General features: G+C 39.9%; 1 protein-coding gene across 8 annotated transcripts in view; it reads right to left on the bottom strand.

The window, feature by feature from the left end:
- Positions 1-25781, bottom strand: part of pals1a (protein associated with LIN7 1, MAGUK p55 family member a) — a 113400-nt gene that overhangs the window by 12538 nt on the left and 75081 nt on the right. For all 8 annotated transcript variants that reach the window (XM_060828879.1, XM_060828887.1, XM_060828886.1 and 5 more), the window contains 8 exons: positions 22404-22550; positions 12070-12231; positions 11819-11896; positions 10727-10910; positions 9074-9145; positions 6055-6126; positions 4374-4541; positions 4093-4295 (listed from right to left, as the gene is read on the bottom strand). In XM_060828879.1, coding sequence (XP_060684862.1) covers positions 4093-4295; positions 4374-4541; positions 6055-6126; positions 9074-9145; positions 10727-10910; positions 11819-11896; positions 12070-12231; positions 22404-22550 — 1086 coding nt within the window. The remainder of the gene's footprint in view (positions 1-4092; positions 4296-4373; positions 4542-6054; positions 6127-9073; positions 9146-10726; positions 10911-11818; positions 11897-12069; positions 12232-22403; positions 22551-25781) is intronic.

The following is a 25781-nucleotide window of genomic DNA, read 5'->3' as shown; positions in this document are numbered from 1 at the left end:
GCTCAGACACTATTTCCCTTTCATGAAACCATGCTGACTGCTCGATTCTAATATGATTGTACAGATGTTCTGCTATTACGTCCGTAATAATTGATTCTAATACTTTTCCAACAATAGATACTAGGCTAATTAGCCTAGGAGTCTCTTTCCCTTTTTGAATCGTAGTGTCACATGAACAGTTTTATAGTCCTTCCATTTACTAGCTTGCATACCACACTCCCATCCACTCTCAGAGGACCCCTTCTCCTGCCTCCAACATACTTCATCCGTGCTGATCGGTTACTCGCCCTTGACCTCTATCTCCAACTGCCGCCGTGACGTTGACCGCCTCAACTTGTCCATCCCTCTCAGGCATTCTAACCTCACAAAGCGCAGCCCTCCACTCCAACCTCACTACAAATAGCTTGGGGGGGGGGGGGGGTGGTGGAAAATAATGAGAGAGAATAATGGTAGTTTGGCGCACCAACCTCTACACCACTGAAGCCAGGTGCCAACTCACAGACACCTCCTCCTATTACTCCCTCAATCACAACCTCACTTCCCATCACCAAACCATCATCTCCCAGACCATCTGCAACCTCTTCACTTCAAGGGATCTCCCACCCACAACCTCCAACCTCAGTTCCAGAGCCCTGCATCGCCCAGTTCTGCTGCTTATCCAAAATTCACAAACACTAATCCCCCGGTCAATCCATCATCTCTGCCTGCTCCTGCCCCACCGAATCTATCTTGACATTGTCCTGTCTCCTTTGGTCCAGGACTCCCCACATATTTTGCGCACCACCCACGTGCTCCACCTCCTCCATGACTTTAGTTTCCCTGGCCCCTATCACCTCATCTTCACCACTGACATTCAGTCCCTCTACATGTCTGCCTGCCATGGTGAAGGCCTCCAAGCCTTGCTTCTTCCTCTCCCACTGACCCAACCAGAACCCCTCCACTGACACTTATTCAATTGCCGAACTGGTCCTCACCCTCAACGACTTCTCCGTCAAATCCTCCCACTTCCTTCAGACCAAAGGGGTAGCCGTGGACCTCAGCTGTGCCTGTCGCTTTGTGGGATATGTGAAACAGTCCTCTGCTAAATTGATAACTGTATTGGCACCACCTTATGCTCTCATGATGAGGCTAAGGAGTTTATCAACTTCACAAACACCTTCCACTTTGACCACAAGTTCACCTGAACAATGTTGGACACCTCCCTCCCCTTTCTCAACCTCAATATCTATGGTAAAAACAATGACTACAGATGCTGGAAACCAGATTCTGGATTAGTGGTGCTGGAAGAGCACAGCAGTTAAGGCAGCATCCGAGGAGCAGTAAAATCGACGTTTCGGGCAAAACCCTTTCATCAGGAATGCAGGCAGAGAGCCACCCTTCAGGCTCTCTGCCTGTATTCCTGATGAAGGGCTTTTGCCTGAAATGTCAATTTTACTGCTCCTCAGATGCTGCCTGAACTGCTGTGCTCTTCCAGCACCACTAATCCTCTCAGTCTCTATCTCCAACGACCGACTCAATGTGGACATCTACTTCAAATTCGCCAACTCCCACAGCCACCTGAATTACACCTCGTTCCACACCATTCCTGTAAAAATGCTATCTTTTACTCCCAATTCTTCCGTCTCCACTATATTTGCACCCAGGAGGAACAATTCCCCACCAGGGCATCCCAGATGGCCTCCTATTTCAAGGACTGCAATTTCCCCTCCCAGAGGATCAACAATGTCCTCCAGCAAATCTCCTTCATTTCCCACATCTCCATCCTTGAACCCACCTCTCCAACTGCAACAAGAATAGAACACCCCCAAGTCCTCAGCTTCCATCCCATGAACCTCCAGATATAGCGCATCATCCTCCGCCATCTGTCACTTACAATCAGACCTCAACACCAAAGATAAAAGCCCCTCCCCACCTCTATCAGCATTCTGCAGAGACCGCTCCCTCTGGGACTTCCTAGTTAGGTCTACGTCCCCCACAAAACCACCCTCCACTCCCTGCATCTTACCTTGCCACAACAAGTGGTGTAAAGCCTGCACTCACACCTCCCCCCTCACCTCCATCCAAGGCCCCAAAGTATCCTTCCATATCTGGTAGAGATTTTCCTGCACATCCAAACACCTCATGTACTATGTCTGTTGCTCTCAAACGTGGTCTCCCCTACATAGGGGTGACAGGACACCAACTCGCAGAATGTTTCAGGGAACATCTTTGGGACACAGTGACCAAACAACCCCACCGGCCTACGGCCAAACACTTCAATACTCTCTCTCCCACTCCACCAAGGACATGCAAGTCCTGGGCCTCCTTCACTGCCAAATCCAAGCTACCCAAGGTCTGGAGGAAGAACACCTCATCTTTCACCTTGGAACCCACAAATCATACAGCAATGTTGACTCCCCTTCCCCCATTTCAGCCCAGGTCCGATCCTCCAACTCAGCACCTCCCTCTTGAACTGTCCCACCTGTCCATTTTCCCTCCTATCACCATCACCACCATCTGGATCTACTTAGCGCTTTCCCATCTACTTCCGTTCAGCCCCACCCTCAAATTTATCTCCGAGCCCCTTTTGTCCTGCTCCTTGGATCTGCCTGACCTGCTATACTTTATCGACTCATACCTCTCAGTGCCTTGCAGCTACCTGTTTTCTTGTTATATTCTTCCCCATGACTCAGACAACTCACATGAAGAATTAGCTTTTGCTGAGGTTCTGCCTCTTGTTGGCTCCTGAAAGTCATTCCATTACTTTACAGAATTGAGGACTGATTCTAGGATCTACAATTTTCTCTGTTTTGAACCTCATTTTGTGTATGAAAACTGTTTGCAGGCTACTAGCATCTTGCATGTCCACTGTTCCTTGAACAATTGGCAGTATTTCACTAATCTCTTTGCCAGGCTCAAACTCGAGGATAATTACCAACAAGTCATTTATGTCAATTTGTGCTGGACATCAAAACCTTGAATTTTGCCTCTGTCTTCCCTACTCAGAGGGATTGGTGTTCAGTACTTACCCAAAGTATTTACAAGGGAAAATATTTCCTAACCTACATCCATCATTAGATTCCAACTTATTTTCATCTTTAAAGCTCACTTCTTGTGGCGAAACTTTTTTTTGCAGAACTGAAAGCTTTGTTTTTACTGTTTCATGCTGCCACACTAACTAGGAGAAAGTGAGGACTGCAGATGCTGGATACCAGAGTTGAAAAGTGTGGTGCTGGAAAAGCGCAGCAGGCCAGGCAGCATTCGAGGAGCAGGAGAATCGACGTTTCGGTCATAAGCCCTTCTTCAGGAATGAGGCTGGTCTGCCAAGTGGGCTGAGATAAAGGGGGGAGGAGAGCGCAAGAGAATTTGGGGGAGGGGCACTGGGAATTGATAGGTGGAAGGTGGTAGGCTGGAGAGGGTGTGGGGGCGGAGAGATTGGGAAGAAGATTGCAGGTCAAGAGGGTGGTGCTGAATCCGGGGTTGGGACTGAGATAAGGTGGGGGGTGGGGGGGAGGGGGGGAGGGGGAGGGGAAATGAGGAAGCTGGAGAAATCTACATTCATCCCATGTCATTGGAGGGTTCCTAGGCAGAAGATGAGGCACTCTTCCTCCATGTGTCGTGTGGCCAGGGTCTAGCAATGGAGGAGGCCAAGGACCTGTATGTACTTGGCGGAGTGGGAGGGGAAGTTAAAGTGTTCAGCCACTCTACCTTGGGCTCTGACTTTATCAGCTGTTCATTATCTTTCCATGTTTTTATACAATCTACACTTCTGCCAATGAACCTCTTCTCTTTCCCCTCGCTTGATTTGTACAAGTCATTTTGTCTCTTCATTTCACTTTGTTAATTCACTGAAGAATTGTAGTCGACCTATTATTACTTAACTGTCAAATACCTAGCATTAAAAATATTCCATTTGTCTCCTACTTAAATGTTGATAAAAATCTTTTTATCCAATTAATATATCTAACTTTTGCTAGTTTAGACAAATGCTCATAAATCCAAAATGTTAAATCTCTTCATAAATACTGCCAGACCTAGGATTATTTGCAGCATTTTCTGTTTTTCAGATTTCTATAATATTTTGCTTTCATAACTTGTACTTTAGCAGCTTACCTGGGTATGTAAATTTAACAGGCATATTTTTCCAGAGTTGATCACTTGTCGCACTGAATCAATACTGGTGCCATACAGATTCTTTTCATATTCCCCATGTTCGATGAATTTGTTAGTTGCCATGTCTGCTTCAAAGAACTGCCGTGACACAAAAAGGTAATCTCGCCCATTTACTTCTTCATCTCTCATAGGTCGTGTTGTATCTACAAATGTAAAGAAATGAGTGAGACAGAAAATATACTATTGAACATAGTTAAATCTAGATGGTTCAGATAACTTACGAGGTACTGCTAGAGCAAAACGATCAACCTCTCTTTCCATCAGTTTCTGTCGCAGTTCATTCTGACCACAGTTTGGGGGACCAATCAAAACAATCGGCCTTTTTCTGCTTGCAGGTTGGTGATATAGTGACATTTCTTCATAGGTCAAGATCTCATCGTTGTCATAGTCTGTTGGTGGAAAACAGAAATACAACAGTCATTCACAAAGATTAAATGAGAAACGCTATTTATATCTACACCTGTCCAATTTTTCTTTGGTGACCTTCAAAGGCATACACAAAAATGCAGGGGAAGCAAACGGAAGGGGCTTTGAGGGGGCAGCTGAAAGTACAAGAAACCGCTAAGGGGGAAACAGAAATCTTAATATAAATACATAGTGTCATAGAGATATACAACATGGAAACAGACCCTTCGGTCCAACTCGTCCATGCCGACCAGATATCCCAACCCAAATGGAGTCCCACCTGCCCAGCCCATGTCCCTCCAAACCCTTCCTATTCATGTACCCTTCCAAATGTCTCTTAAAATGTTGCAATTGAAGCAGCCTCCACCGCTTCCTCTGGCAGCTCTTTCCATACACGTACCACCCTCTGTGAAAAAGTTGCCCCTTAGGTCTCTTTTATATTTTTCCCCTCTCACCCTAAACCTATGCCCTCTAGTTCTGGACTCCTAAAAGTCTTTGCCTATTTACCATATCCATGCCCCTCAATTTTGTAAACCTCTATAAGGTCACTCCTCAGCCTCCGACACTCCAGGGAAAACAGCCCCAGCATGTTCAGCCTCTCCCTATAGCTCAAATTCTCCAACTCTGGCAACATCCTTATAAATCTTTCCTGAACCCTTCCAAGTTTGACAACATCTTTCCGATAGGAAGGAGACCAGAAGTGCATGCAATATTCCAACAGTGGCCTAACCAATGTCCTGTACAGCCTCAACATGACTCCCTGCTCCTATATTCAATACTGACCAATAAAACGTCTTCTTCACTATCCCATCTACCTGCGACTCCACTTTCAAGGAACTATGAACCTGCAACCCTTTGTTCAGCAACACTCCCTTGGCCACCCTTCGAACATTTTGAATTTTATATTAAAAAGTTAAAGTGTTTGCTTCATAGTACTTCTGTTCATTCCTACAGTATGTCAGCTTTTAGCAATTTTCTTAAAATTCCTAATTACTTGTCTCTTCGTTGCTTTTCTTTTCATAGATTCCCTTTGCCACTAGTATTACATCATTATACAAATTGACCCTTTTGCTCTGTCATCTCATTCCAATTTTCAGCAATTTGAACTGGGCCCTTTCTCCCCGAGCAGCAATGGAACTAACTATTGCCTTAGCGTACACTGGGCAGTATAGAGTGGCCAGCATGAGCAGTCAGTTGAGACAAAGTGCCTGACCCTTTTTTTTTAATAACGGAGTCTGTTCCAGTAGAGCTGAAGATGGATGTCAATCACTTCCACTGGCATTTTGTTTTAAAATGTAAGGAACACGGGTAATGAGCAGATTAATTGTCACATGAACAGACTTTTGACATGTTGAAACATCCTGACCACATTTCAATGCAAAACTCACTAAGCTTCAGTCATAAGTTAGTATGCTTTTAGCAAATGCTGCACCATGGTGGTTACATTTCATGAAATCAAGATCCTTATATTAAAATGAGCCATTTTTTTATACATACCATCATTTCGATTTGCATTATATAGCACCTTCTTCCGCTTCTTCTTATTTTTCTTAGCACACCATAGTTTACCTAAAATTTTAAAAAAAATGTTAGGCCTGATGTCATTCTGTACCAAGTATTTAAAATAAATTGCAAGACTAACTTTTAAACAGAAAACATACCACACAGTGTAAAGAGTGGGCAAGGTTAGAATCAAAAATTTCTCATTATTTTAACCAAAGTGCCCGAGCTGACACTTTCAAAAAGTTCAAGTTAAACAAAGAATTGTAGATACTGGAGATCTCAAATAAAAACAGAAATTCCTGGAGAAATTCAGCTGGTTTGGCAGAAGTCCAGTGACTCTTCATCTGCTCGGTTAGTAGCTAGGATTTCCAAGCTACAATTTGCTAATGTTGTCTATCGCATACACTAGAGGCGAGGATGTCCAAGGCACAGTACACTGGTGAGACCATGCAGATGCTATGACAACAGATGAATGGATACCACGCAACAAATTGCCAGACAAGAACGTTTCCTCTCAGTCAGGGAGCACTAACCTTTAGATAAGCGTCCTCCAAGTGGACTTTGAAATACACAATGCAGAATTGCCAAGCAGAAACCGATAGCCAACTTCCTTACCTGTGATGACTGCCTTGTGATCTTGGGTTCATGACGGGCTACATGTGACCCTACTACACTTCTGAATTTGTAAAATCTTCCTTATTATCCTGTTTTGATACCATCACCTTGATAAAATGATTTGTTCTATTTTAATTTGTTTATACAGTTATTACATCAGTTAGATCCTCAGCATGCGACTCTTATACTATTAAGTTTTCCAATTGTTTAGTTCCCATTTTAATGTTAAGTTTTTGTAATTATCTCTCTACCTCAATCAGATTATAGGTCATCCCTTGGCTGATTATTTACTCACTATTTAAACTCTTGGTCACTTGCAGAGACTTATTATCTGATATTCCACTCTCACCAGATGAGAGATCTTTTGATCTCTGCCTATAAACTCACCTGTGTGCTCTTCTCTCTCACTTTACCTGACAAAGGGGCTGTGCTCCAAAAGCTTGAGATTTCAAATAAACCTATAACTTGGTGTTATGAAACTTCTGACTTCAATCTGAAATGTTAACCCTGTTATCTTCTCACAGATATTGCCAAACCTGCTGAGTTTCTCTTTCAAAAAGCTATGTTAGTTTAATTTTCAACCTCTACCTTATAGTCCTTAATTTATTCAATTCCTTTTGAAAATTACTGCTGAATCTACTTCCACCACTCTTTATAGCACTGTATTCCAGATGATCAGAATTTGCTGCATGAAATACATCAAGTCATGCCTTTTTGTTTACGAATTACCTGTAACTGTTTGCCAGGTACTGATTGTATAGTATTTTTGATTCATTCAGGGTTCTTTCCCAATTGTCTGAAAAATAATTACATCGCAAACAGGATACCATAACTTTCAGAGTCTGTTGTGTTTTGCTATTACAGCAATCATTTGAAAGCTCAGGATTCCCATGCCTTTTTGTTAACCTTAGTTTAATTTCAAATATCAATAAACTTCAAAATGTTTAATGGTTGACTTCTTATCTTTATAGGAGAAAGTGAGGACTGCAGATGCTGGATATCAGAGCAGAAAAATGTGTTGCTGGAAAAGCGCAGCAGGTCAGGCAGCAAAGGAGTAGGGGAATCGACGTTTCGGGCATAAGCCCTTCTTCAGGAATGAGGAGGGTGTTCCTGTTTGGCACACCCTCCTCATTCCTGAAGAAGGGCTTATGCCCGAAACGTCGATTCTCCTACTCCTTTGATGCTGCCTGACCTGCTGCGCTTTTTCAGCAACACATTTTTCAGTTCTTATCTTTATAACTCAGCTAACAGATTGATAATTTAGTAATGACTTTAACTAAATTGGGACACCAAATGCTGTATAATAAATTAGAATATTACAATATACTATGATTTAATGGACACCAACTAAAGTAATATTTGTTTACCTTTAATGAAACAAAGTCTCTTATTTTTGTAATATAAATTGCTTTATTCAGCATGCCATCATAGCATTCAACACTTAACGACTTTTGACTTTTATGATAAAAAAAGTCCATTTAAGGTAGCAACAGCTTCAATCTTTAAGCAGCCTGCCAAGCTGTATTTTTAAAACTTAAGTAATTCTCTGAATGTCTCACTGGTATCTACCCAATTAGCAGTCAACATGTACAAGGCAATCTAAAACAGAAACCATTACGAGTGACAATCCTAAAAGCGGTTCAGTTTCATAGCTGCTTAACAACATATTACACAAAAATTCTCAACTATTTGTGCTGAAGCTGAATTAATTTTGAAAACTGTACATCGCTGTACTGTCCAAATTCCTTTTCTGCATTACTAGACAGCTGGACTTCATGAATTTGTAGATAAGCAGTTTAATTGCAAAAATCTTAGAATAACCAATTAATCAATGGCTAAGTAGTTTTAAAATGCACTGGAGCATTTATCTTCTACGTACAGCCTAAAATGAAGAAAAACTTTGGAACAAAGTTACTTGTCAAAGACATGCAGGAAGTTTTTTTTTCTAGCATTATTTTAAAATCTCAAAAATGTTCCCCTGATGAATTCAAAATTCTTCGGTTAAACAAGGTGTTGTGGATGGATTTGGGAGATTCTGACAGATTTGCGTTCTCTCATGTCGGCTACTTTCTAGTACTGGTTGTTCCATATATGCTCCAGTGTACAATTTGTACAAACATGTCTTCCTGTCCAAATGCTGTGACCACTAACTAGTGGCACAGCCACTAATCAGAAAAAAAAATGTATACTCTTGCCACTTTAAAGGAACACAGTAGAGCTGGAATCCATATCTGGATCTTCGTTATGCAAGACCAACTAGCTAATCATGGTGTTACTTGAATTATATATTTTTTCCCCTGTCAGACAACGTATGGGCAACTGTATTCCCAATTTTCATTTCATTTGTTTACATTTTAAAGTTACATTAACATGACTTTGGATTTACGTTACTTCTAACCTGATTTCTCTGGCTCTTTGTCTTCCTCAATGGTTTGTTTCATGGCTTCTCTTTGCTGCTGGAAGCTTTTCCCTATTTATATACAAAGGAAAAAGGTTACTGTAAAAAGTAAGAAACTTGGTTGCAAGCTAGATTAAAGATGAATTTAATCTTTTTAAACATTACCAGGAAAAAATAATTTGTCCTGTTCGACCCGTGAAGATACTACAAAACTCAAAACATCTATTTCTAACAAAGTTGACAAATCAGAATTTGTATTTTTGAGAAAGGTTACCAACAAAACAGAGCTTCTTTGTTGTATCAGGTTTCAGGACAAGGGGTGCAATTATACAACCCATTACATTTCATAGTAAAATGTTTGGCATTTAAACAAGATGTATAAGCAATTTCAGACTGAATAATACAAATCTGTTCAAAATAAAACCAAACTACAGATCCTAGACAGTTTAAGTGACGCTCTCCAATTCTCATTCAAAAAGTGAATTATTGGGCTTTGAGTTGGCCTTAAACATTACTGGCAATATAGCAAGAAGGTTTTTATGATTTATGATTAAATTTCATATGTCTCTGGGGAAAAAAATACAAAAACAGGTTTTTCATTGCTGGCAAAGTTTACAAATGCTCATGTACACATGCATCTCGGTTGAACAGCAGAATTTTTTTAAAAACAACTTACCAATGAAGTTTATATTAAATAGATAATACATTGGCGGAAAAAAGTCAACCAACTAAAATGTTCATTCTGCTTCATTCTTCAGACCTGTATTTCCAGCATTTTCAGATTTTGCATTCTATTTCTGGCATGAGCATTACTTCACTCGAGGTTAGATGGAGTTTTGGAACAGCCAATTGTATATCAGCTGTAGAATTAACCTTTCACTTTGTTTTCACAAAATAGCATTTTAAACAAAAGCATGTAAAACACAGACAAAAGCTGACTGTTTTGCAGTAATTGTCCTTTTATCACATATGGCATGGACCCCTTTTCACAACCTAGATGCACAAATGTAACACATACAGGTAGTTCTCCTATAACACCGGAGTTGCATTCCAGCAAAACATTTGCTTAATAGAAATAATGGGGCCAATGGAAAAAGTGGGGTGAGGGGCAGACCAACAAAAAAGAAAACCTCATTCACAACCACTCAAAAACTCACCCAAACGTCTAACACAAAGTATAGTACAGCCTGAATGAAGGTTGAAATCATACTATTAATGAAACAAAAGTAAATTTAACACAGTACACATAAAAAATGTAAGAAAGCTGCTCTCTGTAGAATATTGCTCACAGAAAGCTGCTCTGTTGGCAGCTGACATCGTGCACGTGCAGGATGGCATGAAGCCTGGCACCGATATTGCACGTGGGGACACTGGTGCATGCGCAGAACAGTAAGGACATTGATTCACGCACAGAACAACATACGTGCAGAATGTGTAGAGATTTTGGTGTGCACATGGGTGCATGTGCAGTACAAAGCACGTGAATTGATCCCCACTGGAAATCACACTATTATCAATGGAGGTAAGCATCCTTCAAAATACTGCTCCCTAATTCTTCAACAACATCACAATCGAATCATGCCGCCGAAACTTCCGTTATCCTAGAATGACTTGTAGTGGAAAAAAAAACGACACTGTGTACTCATGTCTTACCTGGAACAAGTCCAGCTAATGGCTGATTGTCTTCATCACCATCTCTGTAAGCTTGCCACCAGTTTGGGTCTTCTTGACTTATGACGTGAAGCACATCTCCTTTCTGGAAAGACAACCCCAGCTCGCGACAGGGAATATAAGGATCATCTGAGGGGTCGTAATCAAAATGCGCTTTCACATGTACCTGAAGGAATAGTTGCTATTAATCAAAACATGCAGATTTTCCTTTTTTAAAAAAGCTTAAAAGCAATCTTTTCTTCTCTTATCCACTCCCATCACCACAATGAATTCAAAACTTGGAAAGCGAGATCTCTAACCAGTTTGCCTGACCAGGTCCAAGAATTTATTCTTCAGTTTAAAAGGGGGAAGCTCTTGGCCCTTTCACAGCACTTTTCACTCCGGGTTTGATAGCACTTCACACGACAAAACATAATAAACTAAATTATTATCAGAACAAAAGAAAATCTCAGTAGGTCTGGTAACATTTGTTGAGAGAAATCAGAGCTCATGTCTCGGGTCCAATGACCCTTCAGAATTATGAGCATGCTCCATGACAATGGAAATTTGGTTTATTAGCTAGCTGCAAGCACACATACCATACAGATTATACTTATGATTTTAACATACTGGACACTGAATTGCACTGAACCCTAATCCATCAATGCAACTTTTAAAAAACTCAAACAAAATCAGTATATATATATTACAGGGCTTGGAAACTTTTGACTTAATCAGTGAACAATTTTCTATGGATAAAGACAACCTAATCTCCAGTTTTTCATTAAAAGAGAGGCTTCAACCTTGGTACTCTGATAACTCACCATAATGCCACAAAAAAATCTCTAATTTTGAATCTCCTGACCACTAAAGGGAGAAAACCATTTCACCTGGCCCAAACAAAGCACTTACTCCGTGTTCAATCTGTTTAATTTGAAAAAGTTGACATATGGGACTGATTGGGGAAAATAAATACTAAAATTATTTTGATGAAATTGAAGTTAATCTGCTAATTCTACAAGATATGGTCAAACAATTGTTAACTTATATCACTATAGGTACTTTCTAATATTTCTTGAAGCATTTCTCACTTACCACCATCTCTTTGGTAGGAGGATTCCTGGTCTGCTGACTGGGAATCAGCACAAATGTCAGTGTACCATGCATATCAGCCTATATGGATAACAAAAAAAAAAATGCTGGGTTGCATATAAATATCAGTCAATGCATTTCTGTAATACCAGAAACATGAATACCACACAGTATTTCATAAGGATCAGATGGACAGAAAAATAGCAACAGAAATTTATAATATAAAATGAAAATATTTTTTAAAAATCACATACCAGCAAATCAAACACCTCATTAACATCCTTCCCACGAATCTCAATCCCATTTATTTCAAGGACTTCATCCCCTTCGTGCAATACACCACTCTTCTCTGCAGCACCACCCTTCACAATACGACTGATAATGACAGATTCCACGTCATTACGTACCGTGGCTCCCTTTACAGGAATACAAAAAGAAAACACACGTTATTCAAGTTTTGGTGAACTAGATTGGCAGGTTGAATGCCTAGACTATTGATAAATAAACTGTCAGTAATAGTGGGGTGTATAGGGTGGGGGTACAGCAGTGCACTGAAGGGGAGGAAAGAAATCAGCTCAAGATACTAACAAAAACAGAAGCTACTGAAGACACTCAACTGGTCAGGTAGCTTCTACATAGAGAAAAACAAGGTTACTATTTCAAGTCTGTTTTGAAACTTCTTCAGACTTCTGTTGTTTTAGGCCAAGCAGTTGCATCAAGCTGCAAAATGTCTTGGATAAACGAGTGAAATCAGATAGAACACCTGATGTTGACCTTTGGCATTAGAAACTACAATGGCAAACTCACCCTGTTGACTCTACAAAGTCCTCCTTACCAACCAACTGGAGGTTGTGGCACAATTAGAAGAAATGTCTCACATTAATCAAGTACCAATTTTGGAATAATATTACACACAATATCCCAGACAATACCAGCATTTCTAGTTGTGTTTTGTTCCACTGTCAGTAGAGGTGGCAGCACAATTTTATACAGTTGGTAGAGAATTGCCTGAGGAGTCATCAACATGAACTCCTGACCTCAAAGTCTCAAGGCTTTAGGTGAAACATGAGCCAGGAAACATCCTACTTATTACTATACCCTTGCTCAGCTCAAGAATCAGTATTGCTGTGTTAAGCATTATTTGGAGGAAGCACCGCTGACAGGAAGTGCACAGAATATACTCTGGGTGGGACCAGCCAAATGACCACCATGAGGAGTGGAGTTTGGCAGCAACATTGCTGATTAAATTGGCTAGTCTGGATGAACATTGGTGGCTATACTGGTTTTGTGGCAGATGGTGAACAAATTAACTAGAGATAAAAACATACTTGATTGCAGACCTTTCCAATCTACCTGCTGAATCACATCTGTCCATAACAGTATTGGTAAATGTGACCATCATACAGTCTTTGTGGAAATGAACCACTGTCTTCACAGTGGTGATACACCTCTATTATGCTTTGTGATGCATCACTGTACTAAACAGGATAGGCTTCGAAAAGATCGAGCAACTCAACACTGGCAATTCAGAAACTGATTTGGAGATGCTGGTGTTGGACTGGGGTGTACAAAGTTAAAAGTCACATAACACCAGGTTATAGTCCAACAGGTTTAATTGGAAGCACACTAGCTTTCAGAGCGATGCTCCTTCATCAGGTGATAGTCATTCAGAAACTGGTAGCAGCAAATGTACTGAAGCAAACTATAAGCTTGTAGTCTGGCAGATCCCTCACTCTAGTATCAATTCAGGGCAGCAATTCTGGTTCAATGCAAAGTGAAGACAAGCAAGGAGCAGCACCAAGCATTCCTAAAAGAGTTGCCACTAAAGATACCACAGTCTCAGAAACCATGGGGCTGCTCTCTCGTTAGATGAGGATGAGTGGTGGTGGCTTAATGAGGGTTAGCACACCTCATGTGAGGGGAGAAATTGAGGAGTGGCCTTCATGGTAACCTCAGCCTATGAAGGAATTGAACCCGTGCATTGCAAGCTACCATCTAGCCAACTGCCCCCCAAGTTACAAGACAGGAGTACATGCATGACAAACAGCATAAGCAACAATTGCTACTCAGAGATTAACAATTCCGCAGTCAAGAGATTAGATTTAAGTTCTGCATTCCTGCCATATCTAGTTATGAAGGTTGATGGACAAGTAAACAACTCATGGAGAAGGTGACTCCACTAAGTCCCCATCCTTGGAGTGGGTGGCTCAGCACATCAGTGCAAAAAGATAAGGCTGAAACCAATTCATCTTGCACTTGCCCGGATGTGCCCAGATTCTGTCTTCAGTCAATTTGGTTCACTGCACGCTAGCAAGAAACGGCTGAAAATACTGGATACTGGAAATGTTATAGGTCCTGACAACATTTTGGCAATCCTACTAAAGATGTGCTCCTGAACTTGCCAAGCTGTTCTACATTACGTGCATCTACCTAATAATATTTTGAAGAATTGCTCAGCTAAGTCTTAGATACAAAAAAAAGGAGGACAAATCAAACAAACAGAGTCATTTACCGCCCCATCAGTCTACATTTGATCAATAAGGCGATGGAAGGGACCATGAACAGTGCTATCAGCAGCACTTATTGGACAATAAATTGCTCACTAATGCTCAGTTTGGGCTTGCCAGGGCCACAGCTCCAAAGCTCAATACAGTGTTGGTTCAAACATGGACAAAAGAACTGAACACTACAGGCAAGGATACAGTGACAGCTTTGATGTCAAGGCTGCATGTGACCAATCTTCACATCAAGGCTGCCTTGATAAACAAAAAAAAGGTAAAGGAATCTTAGGGCTGCTTGCTGAGACAGAAAAAGGAGACAACTGGTGGTGAATTTAACCATGCTTCAGGTAAAGAGCAAGGTTGAGAAAGTGGAACCTTGAATGGTATCCTCAGCTAATACAAGAGTTTAACACAAAATGTTGACATCTCTCTGCGTAACAAGCCAGCCAGACAACCAGCCAAACTAATAAGTAAAGCAAAACTAGTCAAGGGGTATTTGAGGTGTCTGTGTATATCTCTGTTAGTTGGAGTCACATCTAGTACAGAAATAAACATATTTGTGGTCACTGGAACGCAGTCATCTGAACTCTGACATTTATGCAGGAGTACAGAGTTGATATTTTCTCATGTTTGGAGACATTATTACACACCTGTGGAGCAGATGGGACATGAACCCAGACCTCTTGGCTCCAAGGTAGGGATGTTACCATTATGCTAAAAGAGCCCTCAAGTTCTTCAGGGTGGTGTACGAGGCCCAAGCAGCTTCAACAATGAGCTTTGTTCCATCATAAGATCAGACAGGAATGTTTGCTGATGACTGTTCAATTTGCAACTCGTCAGATACTGAAGCAATCAATTTCCAAAACTGGCAAGACCTGAACAATATGATTAGAGCTGAAAACATCAAGGTACATCTCCAACAAGAGACAATACAATGATCACCCTTGACATTAAGCAGAAACAGGGCTGCTAAATACTGTGGCTACAAGAGCAGCTCAGAGGCAATGGATCTGGCAAAGGGCAATTCCCTTTCAGACTTCCCAAAGTCTTTTTACCATCAACGAGGCAGAAGACAGGATGTGATAGAATACATCTTACTTTCCTTGAACATAGTCCAACAGCACTCAAGATACTTGATACTATCCAGGTTAATGCAATCATTTGATTGGCAGCACATCTTCAAACATTCACTCCCTTTGTTATCGATGCATAATCGCAGCAATATGCACCATGTACAAGCTGCACTGCAGTAACACACCAAACTTCCTGAAGCAACACCTTTAAATTCACAATCACTACCACCTAGGTGGTCAAGGGCAGCAAGTACATGAGAAACTACTGGCAAGAGCTGTCTGCCACACTTTTCCAAACAAAACTAAACAGCTCAGCTATAACAACACTAAACAAAAAGCTGAAAGAACTGTGGATTCTGGAAATCATGAACAAAAATAGAAATCATTGTAAAAATTCAGCAGGTACGGCAGAATGTGTGGAATGGTTTGAACCAGTTCTGAAGAGGTGTCACTGGACCTGAAACGTTAACCATATTTTCTTTGCAACTCTGATACCAGTTATCCAACTATGCAGCTAAGGCTTTACCCTATTAATCAGTAGCATTTCATAAAAAGTTTTGTACATAAATGTCAATGCCAGTAGACCAAATCTGAGTGTGAGGCATCAACAGCAAACCTTCAGCACAGAGGGTGGCAAAGAGAGGGTGCACGGAAAACCTGAATTATATGGCAACATGAAACTTCACAATAAAGCCACTAGATGGGGATAAAATATAAATTTAAAAAAAACCTCTAGGATAAGAAGAATGAAGGATAGAAGTGGCATCCAAATATCTTCAAATTAATGTGATTGTATGCATTGACCCATGCTGGGAAAAATACTAAAATGAGGTTATGGAAAAACATTACAACATTTTAACAAATAATCAGTAGAGTACTTTATCAATGCACCCTAATCTAAGCCGCTGTTTAGGTGCTGCGTCACTCATTTGAAGGGTAAACTGGAGTAGGAGTCAGAATAAAACAACTGATATATCACTGCATTTAAGGTAATGGAAGGCTAAACTAAAATATCCTAATTTCTAAACATCAAAATGCAGTACTTGAACAGAAAAGTAGACAACCTATAACCTAGTGAGTCTTAAAGACTGATTAGCTTAGTTGGCTGGATAGCCGGTTTGTAATACCATGACTCCATCAGCATGGTTCAATTCCTGCACTTGAGGTTACCTCAAAAGGACTCTTTTACAGAGTCCTTCACTGGAAGCATGGTGACCCATAAGTTAAACTGTGACCAGTCGTCTCTCCCTAATGAGAGCGCGTCCTAAAACTCTGGAAGGACTTCAGTGATTTATCTTTTAAATACGTAGGTAGTTTGTTTGAGTGAAATGGGTGCCTGTATAATATATTAAGCTACAAATCAAAACAACCAGATTGTGAAAATCCTTCTAGGTAGTAAGTTTGCTACCTTAACTTGGACAATTTTATTTGAAATACTATTGAATGTTAAAATCTGCACAGTAAACATTAACAAAACTATCAAACATCAATTTCAAAATGTTGCTACAATCATCTGCACTACAAAATTAAAAAGGGTCCTTCTCAATTCATGCGTTAAGAATTACTGAAAATTACACCTTACCCTCTTCCCGCTTTAATATCTGAGTTTGGAATCATAGAATCCCTACAGGGTGGAAGCAGGCCATTTAGCCCATTGAGTCCACACCAACCCTCTGAACAGCATCCCACCCAGACCCACCTCTGTAAACCTGCATTTCCCATGGCTAGCACATCCCTGGACACTGTGGGCAATTTAGCACGGCCGATCTACCAAACTTGCACAGCTTTGGACTATGGAGGAAACCAGAGCACTTGGAGGAAACCCACACAGACACATTGAGAACATGCAATTTCCACACAGACAGTTGCCAGAGTCTGGTATCAAACCCTGGTCCCTGGCACTGAGGCGCAACAGTGCTAACCATTGAGCCACAGTGCTGGCCCCTAATCTTCAAGTGTTGTAATGTTAGATCTATTACAAGCAAAAAAAAGCTAATGCAAGTTTTAGCAACATTACAAAAAAAAATCAAACTTTATCAGATTCCCAAGTACCAACTAGAAATTCTTTGCACATGTGCAGTCAGACTAGAGAATTACAATTACAACACAGTAAATGACTTTCACAAGCAGATAAATGAAGATTTCTCATCTTGACTTAAGAGGGAAACAATGTAACTTCTTTTTTTCTGCAAGAAGTAAAGAAAGCTTTAAATTTCTGAATTCTAGGGCACCCAACAGTGTGCATGCCCAGAATATTTAACAAAATATTATTTAATTTTATATTTATAAACCAATTTATAAGTAACTTGCTTTTAAGTTGTGCTGCATTGAGTGATCGAAGTCCCATTGTACAGGTGAGACGGATTATATGTGCTGTCAGATAAATTAAGTTTCAAATTCAGAAGTGTCTGATCAGAGGCTAGCATCTTCTCCAGACACAGTTTCAAACTAGTTATTTTTATGACAATTATTTTGAAAAACATTTAAAAATTCACAAAGAAAATTTTTAGTCTTTCTGATATACACAGGTGGTTCCTGGTTTACGAATGCCTGACCTATGAACATATGTACTTATAAATGTGATCCCATACAGGGGTGTATTAATATTAATTTTAAAGATCCAACATGCAAGCATTTCCTTGTACTTATGAATGGCTTTTTTTTATTGGCTTGTACCATGGCTTGACTTGCATATAAATCAACATGTGGAGTATACTCAAAAACAGAATCTGTTCGCAAACCAGGCTTGTCTGTAACCAGAGACCCAGTGTTTTTAATGTTGTAATATGGTACAACTTTATCTGAATACTATACTGCTTGAAACTCTATAAATTATTAATTTAAATATACATTCAGAACTTTCTAATTACCGAAGCTAATTGGTAACATTTAGAGATATACAGAGGAATATCAATTATCCGAATATTGGATTATCCGAAGGATATCTTGAGGTCCCAATAGAAACATTACATCAAAGATGGGTTTCCAACACTGACAGCGTCTTTTGTTTACATGCGGTGCGCTGCCTCCTCGTCTCCTGAATGGGGAGCAGACAAAAAAACTCCGAGCCCCAGAGGAAAGGCATTTAATTGATTAACCGAACGAAATGGTACCCGTTCACCTTGTTCGGATAATCGAGGTTCCTCTGTAAATAGCCCAATTGTACAACTCTGTTTGATGGCACTGAAATTACATTTAGGTTTCTCTCCTTTATTGGACTATGGAAGTAGATGTTATTCTTTATAACCAAAGAGTTATAGTATACAACATCAGCAACTGCTTTAATGATTTGACGTTGCTATATTGATTACTTTCATAGAAACAACAAAATCATAGGGAATATGTACATGTGTAGTGATTTGGCCCCAATTTCGTAAGGTCACCACTCTCCAAATGAAGAGACCTCTCCTTAGCTCAGTCCTAAAATAATTTTCACATTTGTCAGAATCATGATGCAGAGAGAAAACAGTCTCAGCCAATGTTGCCATGCTAGTTCTATGACAGAACTATCTAGCTAGTCCAACTCCTATTATTTTCCCATAGTGTTTTTTAAACCTTTGTATATTCCTTTTAAAGTTATCAATGAATCTACTTCTATCATACTTCAAGAAGTGAAATCCAAACCACATGTTGCTATGTAAAACGTTTCTTCATGTCCTCTGTAGCGTTTGTCAACAATTTATGCTATGGATTTCACATAGCAGACCTTCAAAGCAGTTCATAATTATGGCTATATTTTATATTTATAACTATTTTATATTGTTGCTCTGAATGATTATTAATATTCTGTGACATCAGAGCTCCCAGGCAATATTGTCTATCCAGCTGTTGATTTGATTAAAAATAATTTGCTGCTGTGAACGTTGTCATCTTAACCTCCACTCAGATTGAGATGGGATGAGAACCACAAATACAATTCTGTTGTTTAGCTTTACAACATGAGCAAAGGATTCCTCACTTGATAAAAGGAGACTAAAAGGGAATTCCTGTCAGATGTCATCATCCAAATTAAGGAGTGTATGACTATCTTGAAACAGAGTTTTATACTACAAGGAAAAACCATACAAATGACAGTTAAATTTACTAATCCAACTGCCCCCACAATAAATTAAAGGGCAGTTAAATGGAAAAATTGATTTTAAGACTCTTCAACTTAGTGTGTACTCATCAATATATACAATATAAACTGGTCTCAAAAATTCAGATTTTAAACACTCAACCTGTATGATACATGAGCTTTCAAATTAATGTCATCAGGTATCAAAATACAGCTTACACCTTGGCACCACCTACCTTCTTTCCATGCTACTGTTTAATTTTGAACTTGGTACTCTTGTATATGCTCTCTGGGGGATGAGTCAATCTACAATTATCAAATGGTACGTACACATAGATTTCATGTCTATATTCCACAGGATCTGATTAACATATTCCAAATCCTTTTCTATCCTTATCCACTAATTTTACAATACACTTAAGTGAAACTTTCTCAAGCAAAATTTTGATATCATTTGTTAGCTCCTTCCAAATATGTCAAATATTTGGATATGGGAAATATGTCAAATGAAGCTCCAGAAATCAATTTTTAATTTCTAACAGAGCATTCCAATATTTCATATCACAAATGCTCTCTCATTTTGAATGCTTTTAAGTTCAAAATTTCAGTGACAACAATAGTGATTCTACAAAGTTACTACACATGTATTTTATCCATCTTATCTTAACTCTTGCCAATCTACAAAAGTAATTGCCTCTTTACAACCTATTGCAACTCTTATGCTGAACTCTTATGCCCCCACACAATAAAACAAAGGAAATAAATCAATTGTGCTCTTTGGAAGTTCTCAACTATGCCCTGTAAATACTGTTTAGTGCAATGAAGGGTATAAATAATCCAGAACCCCAGGCTAGTGTTCTGGGGAAATGGATTTGAATAGCAGACAGTTATATCTGAATTCAATAAAAATCTGAAGCTAAAAACTATTCTAATGACAACCAATAACACTACTGTTTGTTATAAAAATCCATCTGGTTCATTAATGTCCTTCAGAAAAGAAAATCTCTCATCTTTTCCTGGTCTGGCCTACATGTGACTCTACATCCATAACAATGTGGTTGATTCTTGCATTTTGGGATTGGCAATAAATGTTGGTCCAGCTAAAACCACCAAAATCTCCTAAATGAATTTTTAAAAAACTCAAAAATAGTACAATGTTTATTTCCAGGAATGGTCTTTAGCATCCTACGTATTTACAATTGAAATAAGCTTCTGAAACCAAACATTGCTAACTTGTGCCACAGAGAAGTGTGTATCAAAATGAAGTACACATCATGCTGTTGTGTTTCAATTTTGTTGGGTCAATTACTTTACAAGTTAGTAGTTTGGCTGAGCTTACCATGATATTCTTAGATACATGTTGAAATAGTTGATTATAACCGGTGATAATTAGAAGAGGCTTTACTACCATGATACAGATCTCTCCAGTATAGGAAGGAGAAAAAGGAAAAAAATGATAAATCCCATTAAATATGAAATATCTAATTAGTATTTACAAAATTCAAATTCAAGCAGAGCTCTTCAGCTAAGTTAGGTCCGATTTTCAATCGCGGCACACGTTGACTTAGTTGATCTCACCTCTAGATTAGCAATATTATAGTTGGCTACAAAATTGCAAACTTCAGTAGGAAAACAATTTGTCATTAAATGAATAAATTATTAGGGAATGACTCCTGCTGCATATACAAATATTAAAAAAAAAATCAATCAAGCGAGTCCCACCTGCCTACGCTTGGCCCATATCACATTCAACACTCCTTGGAAGCCCAAGAATGAAACAAAAATGATATTTATTCATTTAAAGCTGGTGATTGAGGGTTTTGCAAATCACTTATGCAGATAAAGAAATTGCAGGCATGTCAAGTTTTTCCATGCTTTACAAAAAAGGCAGAAAACCATGGGTTTCAATTTCTTAATGTGTCCTGTTGGAAAGGAAAACCCCTATTGGCCAGGCACCTCTTCTTTTCCAAAAGTTGTGTAATATTCTATTAGAAAGTAATATAATTTGTTCCTCAATTGTCTGTTTCTGTACTATACAACATTGACTCTAAGTTTCACTAAAATTATGAACGCTGCTGCATCAATATCCATTATTCTAATTCACAAATTAGAATAATCCCTTGGAATACATCATGGAGCATTCCTGGCAGTACCCAAGAAATCAGCTGACCTTGGTCTCAGGTTAAAACTTTTTACCTCAAGGAGATGTAAAAGATTCTAAAATATATATTCTTTTATCTTCCTTTGCTTTAATAAATGCAATTGTACATCTTCCAAGATTGTTAGAATAGTTATGATAATGCTGCCATTGATTTTGCTTAGTGAACACAAACCCCTGATGCCAAGCGATGGCCTGCTCAAAGTGAGTTTCAGGTGATTAACCGCTACTTTGTCCGTAGAGACAGTACTCTTTGGTAATGTGCAATGTTATTTGTCACTCTCCACAAGTGCATAAGGAGGCATGCACTAAGACACCAGTAGTGGAGGTGATCACACAGTATCCCTAGCTTTTTTTGCTTCAAAGCCTTTATTTAGCAATGGGATTGTTTCAAGGCACTTGTTGCTTTCTTCTTGTTTTCCTGGATCAAAGGATTTCTGCTGATATATCTTACTTGGGGAGACTGCTTTACCTAGAGTACTAAAATAGAACAATCCCATCGCTGCGTGCTTTCCAAATTGCTGAAAAGTAACATGATTGTCAAACTATGTCCATTTCTGGTATTTTATCTGAGCAAGCCCTGATGTCATGATGAAGTAAAAGTGGTACAAAGAAATGAGAGAATAATACTACAGGAGTTCTAACGTCAAAAATAGTCAAATCCAGGGATGACTCTACATTAACTTATGACAATTGGTGGAGGTGAAGTTATAGCATTTATTCAGCAACAGTCTGTTATTATAGCATTTCATATAAATGCAAAACGCATGTAAAGATATGAGCAGAACCTGATACTCACAAGGGGGATATCACGTGCTTTCTCGATCCGAACAATTTTCACTGTCTCTCCTCCATACTCAGCTACTCTTTCATAAACATGATCATCGTTTGATGGCTCTAGTAGCATTTCTTGTTGTGCTACTCCATCATGGGCTTGAAGTAGTGCCTGAAATAGAGATCAAAAAAGATTGTCCATACAATTAAAATTTGCTCATGCAGTACAATAAACAGCAAATCCTTTCACCTTCAAAAACAGGTACTGCTGGAGAAACTCAGCAGGTCTGGAAGCATCTGCAGAGAGAGAAAAAAATAGAGTCAACATTAATTCTAGTAATGCTTTGTCAGAACAGTTCTGACTAAAGGACTACTGGGGTCAAAACATGAACTCAGTTTTTCTCTCAACACGTGGCACCAGACTTGCAGATTTTCTCAAGCACTTCTTTTATTTCAGATCTCCAGTGTCTGCAGTTGCTTGTTTTATTTTTCCTTCACATTACTTTACAGAAGCAATACTAATAGATTCTTCAAGCATCAGCAACTTGAGTGTAGGTTAAAAAGGCAAGTCACCATAATCCTACAGGCTATAGGGCTGCTTTCTCAGTGGAAAGAGATGACTAGTGGTGGTTTAAACTTAGGATCATGTTGCCTCAGGGAAAGGGAGAGGTTGAGAATGACAGCTTTTCATGGTAACCTCAGCTAGTGCAGGAACTGACGCACATTATTAGTTTACTCTGCATCGCAAAGCAGCTGTCCAGCTAATTGAACCAACTGATTTCACCCCCTCTCTCCCTGAAAATACAAGGTATATCAAACTCTAATAATTGCTTTGTATATCAAGTATCTTATTATTGCTGCAATTTTCCTAATAGTTTAAAAGCAAATCTTTTTATCAAAGATTTAAAAGAAAACAATAAGCAGCAAGATTTAGATACAGACATTCTTTGGGGAATCAGGTGGTGAGTTTACTCACTGCAGTATCCCTAGCATCTGACCTGCTCTTGTAGCCTGTGTATACATGGCGAGTCCAGTTAAGTTTCTGGTCAATGGTAACACAATTGAATATCAATGGACAGTGGTTAGATTGATTCTGATCACAGATGGTCATTTGTCTGACATTTATATGGTGTGAATGTTACTTACCACTCATCAGCCCAAGCTTGGATATTGTCCATATCTTGTTTCATTTGGACATATCAGTGAACATCCCACATCTGAGCATATGAGCGAGTGTGAGCATGAGCGCGTAAGGATATTGATGAAGTAGCTGAAAATGAGTGGGTCTCGGACACTACCCTGAGAAACTCCCGCAGAGATGCCCTGGAAGGGAGATGACTGACCTCAAACAACCACAACCATATTCCTATGTGCCAGATATGACTCCAACCAGTGATGATTTTGCCCTGTGATAGCAATTACTTCCAGTTTGCTAGGGCTACCTTATGACACTCAGTCAAATGCAGCCTTGATATCAATGGCTGTCACACTCATCTCACGACTGAATCCAGTTCTTTTGTCCATGTTTGAGCCAAGGTTACAATAAGGTCAGAAGCTGAGTGGCCCAGTAGAACCTAAACTGAGCATCACTGAGCAGATGCTGCTCGATAGCACTGCTGATGACATCTCCTAACACTTGGCTATGGTGGGGTGGGTTGGATTTGATTTGTTCTCCTATTTGAGTGCAGGACATACCTGGATAACTTCCACATTGTTGGGTAGACACCAGTGTTGTAACTGGAAAGGCTTGGCTAATGGATTGGCAAGTTCTGGAGGATGAGAATCAAGTTTTATTGCTGGAAGATTGTCAGGGCTCACTGCCTTTGCAATGTACAATGCCTCCAACCTCTTCTTGCTATCATATAGAGTGTATCCAATTGGCTGAAAACTGCGACCTGCAATTTTATAGACTACTGAGGAGACTGAGATGGATCATCCACTTGTACTTCTAGCTGAAGACTATTGCGAATGGTTCAGCCTTTTCTTTTCCACTATGCATTGGACTCTTCCTTAATTGGATGATGGGGATATTTGCCGTGTTCTCCTTCAGTGGTTTAGTTAATTGCTCACCACCATTCATGACTGGCTATGGCAGCACTGCAGAGCTTAGATCTGATCTGCTGGCAGTGGGAATAGCTTAGGTCTATCACTGGCTGCTTATGCAGTTTGGCATGTGAATAGTCATGTTTGGTTGTTTCACCAGGTTAACACCTCATTTTTAGGTATTCCTGCTCATGTCATGCCCTCTCTGCACTCTCCATTGAACCAGGGTTGCTCCCCTGACTTGATGGCAACAGTTGAAAGGGGAAAATTTGGGCCATGAGTTTGCAGATTGTGGAGTACAATTCTTCTGCTGTTAATGGCCAACAGTGCTTCATGGGTGTTTAGTCTTCAGTCGTAGATCTGTTCCAAGTCTGCCCCCATTTGGCATGATGATAGTGCCATGCAACACGATGAAAGGTGTTGTCAATGTGAAGGTGGGACCTTGTCTTCATAAGAATCATGCAATGGTCACTCTTACCAATACTGTGATGGACAAGTGAATCTGCAGTCAGGAAATTGGCATGGATGAGGTCAAGTATGGGTAGCACGGTGGCTCGGTGATTCACAATGCTGCTGGTCAGTGCCAAGGATTTTGGTTTGATCTCAGCCTTGGACAACTGTGTGGAGTTTGCATGTTCTCCCCATGTCTGTGTGGGTTTTCTCCGGGTGCTCTGGTTTCCTCCCACAGTCCAAAGATGCGCTGGTTACGTGAATTGCCAATGCTAAATCGTCCATAAAGATTCAGGAATGTGTAGGTCAGGTGCATTAGTTAGGGACAAATGTAAAAGTAGTGGGGTAGGGGAGCGGATCTGGGTGGGTTGCTTTTCAGAGGTCGGTGTGGACTTGCTGGGCTGAAGGACCTGTTTCCATACTGTAGGAATTCTATGATTCTGTTAGTTGGACAGAGATACTTTAGGAACCAAGTATATAGCAAGAAGTCCTTGTTTTTAAAGATTTAGATTTTCTTCTGTTAAAAATACAGTTAACTTAATTATATAGGAATAGATGTTGCAGCAAAGAAATTGGTCAAATTATATTCTTAAGGGAAGGAAATCCGCTATTTTCACCTGGTCTAGACCAACATCAATGCAATTGATTCTCAACTTCCCTCTGAAATTGCCTTGCATGGCACTGATTTGTATCAACTGCTACAAAGTCTCAGTAAAGACGTGAAATGGAGCAGACCACCTGGCATTGATCTAGGCCCCAGAAAAGACGACAGCAGAAACAGCCCTGTTGACCCAGCAAAGCCCTCCTCCGTAGAATACCTGGGGACTAGTACCAAAATTAGGAGAGCTGACTCACAGCATAGTCAAACAGTCATATTCATGGAATCATACCTGACAGGCTAAGTCCCAGA

Source organism: Hemiscyllium ocellatum, chromosome 8, assembly GCF_020745735.1.
Source record: "Hemiscyllium ocellatum isolate sHemOce1 chromosome 8, sHemOce1.pat.X.cur, whole genome shotgun sequence".
NCBI classification, from domain to species: Eukaryota; Metazoa; Chordata; class Chondrichthyes; order Orectolobiformes; family Hemiscylliidae; genus Hemiscyllium; species Hemiscyllium ocellatum.
Note: the sequence above shows the minus strand (reverse complement) of the source record. Positions and strands in the feature narration are given on the sequence as shown.